At 56.4% G+C, this 12,264-nt stretch overlaps 1 protein-coding gene across 1 annotated transcript in view; it reads left to right on the top strand.

Annotated features, from left to right (window-relative positions):
• The window catches only part of LOC140402256 (integrin alpha-X-like), an 815,908-nt gene that overhangs the window by 493,123 nt on the left and 310,521 nt on the right, over nucleotides 1-12,264 (top strand). The window contains exon 5 of the mRNA XM_072489886.1: nucleotides 7,288-7,402. Within this exon, the coding sequence (XP_072345987.1) occupies nucleotides 7,288-7,402 (115 nt within the window). The remainder of the gene's footprint in view (nucleotides 1-7,287; nucleotides 7,403-12,264) is intronic.

Below are 12,264 nucleotides of genomic sequence, written 5' to 3' on the forward strand. Positions count from 1 at the left end.
TCCCTCAGTACTGACCCTCTGACAGTGCAGTGCTCCCTCAGTACTGACCCTCTGACAGTGCAGCACTCCCTCAGTACTGACCCTCTGACAGTGCGGCGCTCCCTCAGTACTGACCCTCTGGCAGTGCGGCACTCCCTCAGTACTGACCCTCTGACAGTGCAGTGCTCCCTCAGTACTGACCCTTGACAGTGCGGCGCTCCCTCAGTACTGACCCTCTGACAGTGCAGCACTCCCTCAGTACTGACCCTCTGACAGTGCAGCAGTTCCTCAGAACTGACCCTCTGACAGTGCAGCACTCCCTCAGTACTGACCCTCTGACAGTGCAGCACTCCCTCAGTACTGACCTTCTGACAGTGCAGTGCTCCCTCACCACTGACCCTTGACAGTGCGGCGCTCCCTCAGTACTGACCCTCTGACAGTGCGGCACTCCCTCAGTACTGACCCTCCGACAGTGCGGCACTCCCTCAGTACTGACCCTCTGACAGTGCAGCACTCCCTCAGTACTGACCCTCTGACAGTGCAGCACTCCCTCAGCACTGATCCACTGACAGTGCGGCGCTCCCTCAGTACTGACGCTCTGACAGTGCGGCACTCCCTCATTACTGACCCTCTCACAATGCACCACTCCCTCAGTACTGACCCTCTGACAGTGTGGCACTCCCTCAGTACTGCCCCTCTGACATTGCAGCAATCCCTCAGTCCTGACCCTCTGACATTGCAGCACTCCGTCAGTACTGACCCTCTGACAATGCAGCACTCCCTCATTACTGACCCTCTGACAGTGCAGTGCTCCCTCAGTACTGACCCTCTGACAGTGCAGCACTCCCTCAGTACTGTCCCTCTGACAGTGCGGCGCTCCCTCAGGACTGGCCATCTGACAATGCAGCACTCCCTAAGTACTGAACCTCTGACAGTGCAGCACTCCCTCAGTACTGACCCTCTGACAGTGCAGTGCTCCCTCAGTACTGACCCTCTGACAGTGCGACACTCCCTCAGTACTGACCCTCTCACAATGCAGCACTCCCTCAGTACTGACCCTCTGACAGTGCAGTGCTCCCTCAGTACTGACACTCTGACAGTGCAGCACTCACTCAGTACTGACCCTCTGACAGTGCAGTGCTCCCTCATTACTGACCCTCTGACAGTGCAGCACTCCCTCAGCACTGAACATCTGACAGTGCAGCACTCCCTCAGTACTGACCCTCTGACAGTGCAGCACTCCCTCAGTACTGACCCTCTGACAGTGCAGCACTCCCTCAGCACTGAACATCTGACAGTGCGGCACTCCCTCAGTACTGACCATCTGACAGTGCGGCCCTCCCTCAGTACTGAATCTCTGACAGTGCAGCACTCCCTCAGTACTGACCCTCTGACAGTGCGGCGCTCCCTTAGTACTGACCCTCTGACAGTGCAGCACTCCCTCAGTACTGACCCTCTGACAGTGCAGCACTCCCACAGCACTGACCCTCTGACAGTGCAGCACTCCCTCAGCACTGACCCTCTGACAGTGCAGCACTCCCTCAGCACTGACCCTCTGACAGTGCAGCACTCCCTCAGCACTGACCCTCTGACAGTGCAGAACTATCTCAGCACTGACTTTCTGACAGTGCGGCACTCCCTCAGCACTGACCCTCTAACAGTGCAGCACTCTCTCAGTACTGACCATCAAACAGGGCAGTACTCCCTCAGTACTGACCCTCTGACAGTGCAGCACTCCCTCAGTACTGACCCTCTGACAGTGCAGCACTCCCTCAGCACTGACCCTCTAACAGTGCGGCACTCCCTCAGTACTGGCCCTCTGACAGTGCAGCACTCCCTCAGTACTGATCCAATGACAGTGCAGCACTCTCTCAGTACTGACCTGGAAACAGGGTAGTACTCCCTCAGTACTGACCCTCTGACAGTGCAGCACTCCCTCAGTACTGACCCTCTGACAGTGCAGCACTCCCTCAGCACTGACCCTCTAACAGTGCGGCACTCCCTCAGTACTGGCCCTCTGACAGTGCAGCACTCCCTCAGTACTGATCCAATGACAGTGCAGCACTCTCTCAGTACTGACCTGGAAACAGGATAGTACTCCCTCAGTACTGACCCTCTGACAGTGCGGCACTCCCTCAGTACTGACCCTCTGACAGTGCAGCACTCCCTCAGTACTGACCCTCTGACAGTGCAGCACTCCCTCAGCACTGATCCACTGACAGTGCGGCACTCCCTCAGTACTGACCCTCTGACTGTGCGGCACTCCCTCAGGACTGGCCCTTGACAGTGCGGCGCTCCCTCAGTACTGACCCTCTGACAATGCAGCATTCCCTCAGTACTGACCCTCTGACAGTGCGACACTCCCTAAGTACTGACCCTCTGACAGTGCAGCACTCCCTCAGCACTGACCCTCTGACAGTGCGGCGCTCCCTCAGTACTGACCCTCTGACAGTTCGGCACTCCCTCAGTACTGACCCTCTGACAGTGCGGCGCTCCCTCAGTACTGACCCTCTAACAGTGCGGCGCTCCCTCAGTACTGACCCTCTGACAGTGCAGCACTCCCTCAGTACTGACCCTCTGACAGTGCAGCACTCCCTCAGTACTGACTCTCTGACAGTGCAGCACTCCCTCAGCACTGACCCTTGACAGTGCGGCGCTTACTCAGTACTGACCCTCCGACAGTGCAGCAGTTCCTCAGAACTGACCCTCTGACAGTGCAGCACTCCCTCAGTACTGACCCTCTGACAGTGCGGCACTCCCTCAGCACTGACCCTCTCACAATGCAGCACTCCCTCAGTACTGACCCTCTGACAGTGCAGTGCTCCCTCAGTACTGACCCTCTGACAGTGCAGCACTCCCTCAGTACTGACCCCCTGACAATGCGGCACTCCCTCAGTACTGACCCTCTGACAGTGCGGCGCTCCCTCAGTACTGACCCTCTGGCAGTGCGGCACTCCCTCAGTACTGACCCTCTGACAGTGCAGTGCTCCCTCAGTACTGACCCTTGACAGTGCGGCGCTCCCTCAGTACTGACCCTCTGACAGTGCAGCACTCCCTCAGTACTGACCCTCTGACAGTGCAGCAGTTCCTCAGAACTGACCCTCTGACAGTGCAGCACTCCCTCAGTACTGACCCTTGACAGTGCGGCGCTCCCTCAGTACTGACCCTCTGACAGTGCAGCAGTTCCTCAGAACTGACCCTCTGACAGTGCAGCACTCCCTCAGTACTGACCCTCTGACAGTGCAGCACTCCCTCAGTACTGACCCTCTGACAGTGCCGCAGTTCCTCAGAACTGACCCTCTGACAGTGCAGCACTCCCTCAGTACTGACCCTCAGACAGTGCAGCACTCCCTCAGTACTGACCATCTGACAGTGCGGCACTCCCTCAGTACTGACCCTCTGACAGTGCGGCGCTCCCTCAGCACTGACCCTCTAACAGTGCAGCACTCCCTCAGTACTGACCCTCTGACAGTGCAGCACACCCCCAGCACTGACCCTCTGACAGTGCAGCACTCCCGCAGAACTGACCCTCTGACAGTGCGGCGCTCCCTCAGGACTGGCCCTTGACAGTGCGGCGCTCCCTCAGTACTGACCCTCTGACAATGCAGCATTCCCTCAGTACTGACCCTCTGACAGTGCGACACTCCCTAAGTACTGACCCTCTGACAGTGCAGCACTCCCTCAGCACTGACCCTCTGACAGTGCGGCGCTCCCTCAGTACTGACCCTCTGACAGTTCGGCACTCCCTCAGTACTGACCCTCTGACAGTGCGGCTCTCCCTCAGTCCTGACCCTCTGACAGTGCAGCACTCCCTCAGTACTGACCCTCTGACAGTGCAGTGCTCCCTCAGTACTGACCCTCTGACAGTGCAGCACTCCCTCAGTACTGACCCCCTGACAATGCGGCACTCCCTCAGTACTGACCCTCTGACAGTGCAGTGCTCCCTCAGTACTGACCCTCTGACAGTGCAGCACTCCCTCAGTACTGACCCCCTGACAATGCGGCACTCCCTCAGCACTGAACGTCTGACATTGCAGCACTCCCTCAGTACTGACCCTCTGACAGTGCGGCACTCCCTCAGCACTGACCCTCTGACAGTGCAGCCCTCCCTCAGTACTGACCCTCTGACAGTGCAGCACTCCCTCAGTACTGACCCTCTGACAGTGCGGCACTCCCTCAGTACTGACCCTCTGACAGTGCAGCACTCTCTCTGTACTGACCCTCTGACAGTGCAGCACTCCCTCAGTACTGACCCTCAACCAGGGTAGTACTCCCTCAGTACTGACCGTCTGACAGTGCGGCACTCCCTCAGTACTGACCCTCTGACTGTGCGGCACTCCCTCAGTGCTGACCCTCTGAGAGTGCGGCGCTCCCTCAGTACTGACCCTCTGACAGTTCTGCACTCCCTCAGTACTGACCCTCTGACAGTGCAGCACTCCCTCAGTACTGACGCTCTGAGAGTGCGGCGCTCCCTCAGTACTGACCCTCTGACAGTGCGGCACTCCCTCAGTACTGACCCTCTGACAGTGCAGCACTCCCTCAGTACTGACCCTCTGACAGTGCAACACTCCCTCAGTACTGACCCTCTGACAGTGCGGCACTCTATCAGTACGGACTCTCTGACAGTGCGGCGCTCCCTCAGTACTGACCCTCTGACAGTTCAGCACTCCCTCAGTACTGACCCTCTGACAGTGCAGCACTCCCTCAGTACTGACCCTCTGACAGTGCAGCACTCCCTCAGTACTGACCCTCTGACAGTGCAGCACTCCCTCAGTACTGACCCTCTGACAGTGCATCACTCCCTCAGTACTGACTCTCTGACAGTGCAGCACTCCCTCAGCACTGACCCTTGACAGTGCGGCGCTCCCTCAGTACTGACCCTCTGACAGTGCAGCACTCCCTCAGTACTGACCCTCTGACAGTGCAGCAGTTCCTCAGTACTGACCCACTGACAGTGCAGCACTTCCTCAGTACTGACCCTCTGACAGTGCAGCACTCCCTCAGTACTGACCCTCTGACAGTGCGGCACTCCCTCAGCACTGACCCTCTCACAATGCAGCACTCCCTCAGTACTGACCCTCTAACTGTGCAGCACTCCCTCAGTACTGACCCTCTAACAGTGCAGCACTCCCTCAGTACTGACCCTCTGACAGTGCAGCACTTCCTCAGTACTGACCCTCTAACAGTGCAGCACTCCCTCAGTACTGACCCTCTGACAATGCAGCACTCCCTCAGTACTGACCCTCTAACTGTGCAGCACTCCCTCAGTACTGATCCTCTAACTGTGCAGCACTCCCTCAGTACTGACCCTCTGACAGTGCAGCACTCCCTCAGTACTGACCCTCTAACAGTGCAGCACTCCCTCAGTACTGACCCTCTGACAATGCAGCACTCCCTCAGTACTGACCCTCTAACTGTGCAGCACTCCCTCAGTACTGATCCTCTAACTGTGCAGCACTCCCTCAGTACTGACCCTTTAAAAGTGCAGCACTCCCTCAGTACTGACCTTCTGACAGTGCAGCACTCCCTCAGTACTGACCCTCTGTCAGTGCAGCGCTCCCTCAGTACTGACCCTCTGACAGTGCAGCACTCCCTCAGTACTGACCCTCTGACAGTGCAGCACTTCCCCAGTACTGACCCTCTGACAGTGCAGCACTCTCTCAGTACTGACCATCTGACAGTGCGGCGCTCCCTCAGTACTGAACCTCTGACAGTGTAGCACTTCCCCAGTACTGCCCCTCTGACAGTGCAGCACTCCCTCAGTACTGACCCTCTGACAGTGCAGCCCTCCCTCACTACTGACCATCTGACAGTGCAGCACTCCCTCAGTACTGACCCTCTGACAGTGCAGCACTTCCCCAGTACTGCCCCTCTGACAGTGCAGCACTCCCTCAGTACTGACCCTCTGACATTGCAGCAATCCCTCAGTACTGACCCTCTGACAGTGCAGCACTCCCTCAGTACTGACCCTCTGACAGTGCAGCGCTCCATCAGTACTGACCCTCTGACAGTGCAGCACTCCCTCAGTACTGACCCTCTGACAGTGCAGCACTTCCCCAGTACTGACCCTCTGACAGTGCAGCACTCTCTCAGTACTTACCATCTGACAGTGCGGCGCTCCCTCAGTACTGACCCTCTGACAGTGTAGCACTTCCCCAGTACTGCCCCTCTGACAGTGCAGCACTCCCTCAGTACTGACCCTCTGACAGTGCAGCCCTCCCTCACTACTGACCATCTGACAGTGCAGCACTCCCTCAGTACTGACCCTCTGACAGTGCAGCACTTCCCCAGTACTGCCCCTCTGACAGTGCAGCACTCCCTCAGTACTGACCCTCTGACAGTGCGGCACTCCCTCAGTACTGACCCTCTGACAGTGCGCCACTCCCTCAGCACTGACCCTCTGACAGTGCAGCACTCCCTCAGTACTGACCCTCTGACAGTGCAGCGCTCCCTCAGTGCTGACCCTCTGACAGTGCAGCACTCTCTCAGCATTGACCCTCTGACACTGCAGCACTCCCTCAGTACTGACCCTCTGACAGTGCAGCACTCTCTCAGCACTGACCCTCTGACAGTGCAGCACTCCCTCAGTACTGACCCTCTGACAGTGCTGCACTCACTCATTACTGACCCTCTGACAGTGCAGCACTCCCTCAGTACTGAATCTCTGACTGTGCAGCACTCCCTCAGTACTGACCCTCTGACAGTGCGGCGCTCCCTCAGTACTGACCCTCTGACAGTGCGGCACTCCCTCAGTACTGACCCTCTGACAGTGCGGCACTCCCTCAGTACTGACCCTCTGACAGTGCAGCACTCCCTCAATACTGACCCTCTGACTGTGCAGCACTCCCTCAGTACTGACCCTCTGACTGTGCAGCACTCCCTCAGTACTGACCCTCTGACAGTGCGGCACTCCCTCTGTACTGACCCTCTGACAGTGCGGCACTCCCTCAGCACTGACCCTCTGACAGTGCGGCGCTCCCTCAGTACTGACCCTCTGACAGTGCGGCACTCCCTCAGTACTGACCCTCTGACAGTGCAGCACTCCCTCAGTACTGACCCTCTGACTGTGCAGCACTCCCTCAGTACTGACCCTCTGACAGTGCGGCACTCCCTCTGTACTGACCCTCTGACAGTGCAGCACTCCCTCAGTACTGACCCTCTGACAGAGCGGCACTCGCTCAGCACTGACCCTCTGACAGTGCAGCACTCCCTCAGTACTGACCCTCTGACGGTGCGGCGCTCCCTCAGTACCGACCCTCTGTAATTCTTTACACTATGATTTCACTTGTTTCTCTCCCCCTGTGACAGGCTTGTGGTCCAACATTCTCCCACCAATGTGGGCAGAACATGTATCAGAATGGGCTGTGCTTCCTCTTCAGCAGGAATCTTGACAAAACAACACGGTTCCCTCCTCGAACACAAGGTCAGTTCTCATTTATTTGACTGCTAAAATCTGATTGGTGGAGGCTGCCTGCCCACCATCACATTTGCTTCCCGAAAAGAAAATTGAGAAAAATATAGACGGTTCAATCTGATTCATGGCAACAGTTCGAGTTGGAAAGTCGATTAAGTCGATTTCTGTGGAAATAGTGGTTAAAATCTCCCAGGACAGGTACAGCACGGGGTTAGACACAGAGTAAAGCTCCCTCTACACTGTCCCCATCAAACACTCCCAGGACAGGTACAGCACGGGGTTAGACACAGAGTAAAGCTCCCTCTACACTGTCCCCATCAAACACTCCCAGGACAGGTACAGCACGGGGTTAGATACAGAGTAAAGCTACCTCTACACTGTCCCCATCAAACACTCCCAGGACAGGTACAGCACGGGGTTAGATACAGAGTAAAACTCCCTCTACTCTGTCCCCATCAAACACTCCCAGGACAGGTACAGCACGGGGTTAGATACAGAGTAAAGCTCCCTCTACACTGTCCCCATCAAACACTCCCAGGACAGGTACAGCACGGGGTTAGATACAGAGTAAAGCTCCCTCTACACTGTCCCATCAATCACTCCCAGGGCAGGTACAGCACGGGGTTAGACACAGAGTAAAGCTCCCTCTACTCTGTCCCCATCAAACACTCCCAGGACAGGTACAGCACGGGGTTAGATACAGAGTAATGCTCCCTCTACTCTGTCCCCATCAAACACTCCCAGGACAGGTACAGCACGGGGTTAGATACAGAGTAAAGCTCCCTCTACACTGTCCCCATCAAACACTCCCAGGACAGGTACAGCACGGGGTAAGATACAGAGTAAAGCTCCCTCTACACTGTCCCCATCAAACACTCCCAGGACAGGTACAGCACGGGGTTAGATACAGAGTAAAGCTCCCTCTACACTGTCCCCATCAAACACTCACGGGACAGATACAGCATGGGATTAGATACAGGGTAAAGCTCCCTCTACACTGTCCCCATCAAATACTCCCAGGGCAGGTGCAGCATGGTGTTAGATACAGGGTAAAGCTCCCTCTACACTGTCCCCATCAAACACTCCCAGGATAGGTACAACACGGGGTTAGATACAGAGTAAAGCTCCCTCTACACTGTCCCCATCAAACATTCCCAGGACTGGTACAGCAAGGGGTTAGATACAAAGTAAAGTTGCCTCTACACTGTCCCCCATCAAACACTCCCAGGACAGGTATAGCACGTGGTTAGGTACAGAGTAAAGCTCCCTCTCCACTGTCCCCATCAAACACTCCCAGGACAGGTACAGCACGTGGTTAGATGCAGAGTAAAGCTCCCTCTACACTGTGCCCATCAAACACTCCCATGGCAGGTACAGCACAGGGTTAGACACAGAGTAAAGCTCCCTCAAACTGTCCCCATGAAACACTCCCAGGACAGGGACAGCACGGGGTTAGATACAGAGTAAAGCCTCCTGTACACTGTCCCCCATCAAACACTCCCAGGACAGGTACAGCACGTGGTTAGATACAGAGTAAAGCTCCCTCTACACTGCCCACATCCAACACTCCCAGGACAGGTACAACACGGGGTTAGATACAGAGCAAAGCTCCCTCTACACTGTCCCATCAAACACTCCCAGGACAGGTACAGCACGGGGTTCGATACAGAGTAAAGCTTTCTCTACACTGTCCCCAAGAAACACTCCCAGGACAGGTACAGCACGGGGTTAGATACAGAGTAAAGCTCCCTCTACACTCCCCATCAAACACTCCCAGGGCAGATACAGCACGGGGTTAGATACAGAGTAAAGCTGCCACTACACTGTCCCCATCAAATACTCCCAGGACAGGTACAGCATGGGGTTAGATACAGAGTAATGCTCCCTCTACACTGTCCCCATCAAACACTCCCAGGGCAGGTACAGCACGGGGTTAGACACAGAGTAAAGCTCCCTCAAACTGTCCCCATAAAACACTCCCAGGACAGGTACAGCACGGGGTTAGATACAGAGTAAAGCTCCCTCTACACCCCCCATCAAACACTCCCAGGGCAGATACAGCACGGGGTTAGATACAGAGTAAAGCTGCCACTACACTGTCCCCATCAAATACTCCCAGGGCAGGTACAGCATGGGGTTAGATACAGAGTAATGCTCCCTCTACACTGTCCCCATCAAACACTCCCAGGGCAGGTACAGCACGGGGTTAGACACAGAGTAAAGCTCCCTCTACACTGTCCCCATCAAACACTCCCAGGACAGGTACAGCACGGGATTAGGTACAGAGTAAAGCTCCCTCGACAATGTCCCCATCAAACACTCGCAGGGCAGGTACAGCACGGGGTTAGATACAGAGTAAAGCTGCCTCTACACTGTCCCAAATAAACACTCCCAGGGCAGGTGCAGCATGGTGTTAGGTACAGAGTAAAGCTCCCTCTACACTGTCCCCCATCAAACACTCCCAGGACAGGAACAGCACGGGGTTCGATACAGAGTAAAGCTCCCTCTACCCTGTCCCCATCAAACACTCCCAGGACAGGTACAGCACCGGGTTAGATACAGAGTAAAGCGCCCTCTACACTGTCCCCATCAAACACTCCCAGGACAGGTACAGCACGGGATTAGGTACAGAGTAAAGCTCCCTCTACGCTGTCCCCATCAAACACTCCCAGGGCAGGTAGAGCACGGGGTTAGATACAGAGTAAAGATCGCTCAACGCTGTCCGCATGAAACACTCCCAGGACAGGAACAGCACGGGGTTAGAAACAGAGTAAAGCTTCCTCTACACTGTCCCCCATCAAACACTCCCAGGACAGGGACAGCACGGGGTTAGATACAGAGTAAAACTCCCTCGACACTGTCCCCATCAAACACTCCCAGGACAGGTACAGCCCGGGTTAGATGCAGACTGTGGTAGTATGCATTTGGGGTCATGTGGGACTGTGAAGCCGTGATGCTATTGGCTGACAGATCACGGGTCCTGGTTGTCTGTTGACCCCTAGCTCCGCCCTGAAGGTGGAGTATAAGAACCCGGGCTTCTCCCCGCAGCTCCAGTCTGTTGCTGAACTGCGGGGAACAAGTCACGCTTAATAAAGCCTCATCGACTTCATCTCTATTCGTCTCTCTCGTAAGTCATTGTGCGCTACAATTTATTAAACGTGCTTAAATGACTATGGAGCTCCGGATCGCCCCGGAATGCCGACGGATCAGCCCCCACGCAGTGAACTCAGCAGCAGTCTTTAAACACTGGCAGGCTTGTTTCGAGGCCGACCTCAGAACGGCCCCCGGCCGGGTCACAGAAGACCAGAAACTACAGGTCCTGCACTCGAGGGTAAGCCCGGAAATTTACCCTCTCATAGAAGACGCAGAGGATTTCCCGACGGCGCTCGCAGCACTGAAGAGCGTCTACGTTCGCCCAGTGAACCAGGTCTACGCACGCTACCAACTCGCAACGAGACGGCAAAGTCCCGGAGAATCGCTAGAGGAGTTCTACGCCGTGCTGCTAATTTTGGGACGGGGCTGCGGCTGCCCGCCGGTAAACGCGACTGAACACACGGACATGTTAATTCGCGATGCGTTTGTGGCAGGTATGAACTCTCCCCAAATTCGCCAAAGACTTTTAGAAAAAGAGTCGCTAGGACTCTCAGAGGCACGGGCCATCGCAGCCTCCCTAGATGTGGCCTCGCAAAACGCCCCCGCCTACGGCCCCGACCGCGCGGCAGCCCCTTGGGCTCCGTGGACCCCCTTCGCGACAAACCCCCCACCTCCCTCACAGGCTTGCGCGGTTAAGACACCAGATCATCCCGGGGGGGCCCGCTGCTATTTCTGCGGGCAGGCGAAACACCCCCGGCAGCGCTGCCCGGCCCGCGCAGCGACTTGCAAGAGCTGCGGGAAAAAGGGCCATTTCGCGGCTATGTGCCGGTCCCGGGGGGTCGCCGCTGTCCCCGGAGAAGAAAGAGTCCAGCGCATCCCAAACGCTCCCCAACCCCCCCCCAGCGCCCCATGTGCGACCCGCGGGCGCCGCCATTTTGGGTCCCGGCCACCACGAGGGGAGGATGGGCGCCGCCATCATGTGACCCCCCAGCCATGTGCGATGCATGGGGCGGCCATTTTGTCCACCCCCGGCCGCGTGCGATTCATGGACGCCGTCATCTTGAATGACAACAAAGGACTCTAGCATCGACAGCTCCACGGGGTCCGAAGAAGACGCTGAGACACTACAACCACATCTGGCCTCGGTGACGCTGGATCAAGCACAGCCCCGGACGCTCCAGGCGACGACAACAACGGTGCTGATCAACGGACACGAGACACCTTGCCTGATCGACTCCGGGAGCACCGAAAGCTTCATCCACCCCGACACGGTAAGACGCTGTTTTTTGACCATCCGTCCCAGTACGCAAAAGATTTCCCTAGCTGCAGGATCCCACTCCGTACAGATCAAAGGGTTCTGCATAGTGACCCTAACGGTGCAAGGGAGGGAGTTTAAAAACTACAGGCTCTACATCCTTCCCCAACTCTGCGCGCCCACATTACTGGGATTAGATTTCCAGTGCAACCTGCAGAGCCTAACGTTTCAATTCGGCGGCCCTATACCCCCACTCACTATCTGCGGCCTCGCAACCCTCAAAGTTGAACCGCCGTCCTTGTTTGCAAACCTCACCCCGGATTGCAAACCCCTCGCCACTAGGAGCAGACGGTACAGCGCCCAGGACCGGACATTTATTCGGTCCGAAGTCCAGCGGTTGCTGAAGGAAGGTATAATCCAGGCCAGCAATAGTCCCTGGAGAGCACAGGTGGTAGTAGTAAAGACCGGGGAGAAGCAAAGGATGGTCATTGACTATAGCCAGACCATCAACAGGTACACACAG

This window comes from Scyliorhinus torazame, chromosome 25, assembly GCF_047496885.1.
Source record: "Scyliorhinus torazame isolate Kashiwa2021f chromosome 25, sScyTor2.1, whole genome shotgun sequence".
NCBI classification, from domain to species: Eukaryota; Metazoa; Chordata; class Chondrichthyes; order Carcharhiniformes; family Scyliorhinidae; genus Scyliorhinus; species Scyliorhinus torazame.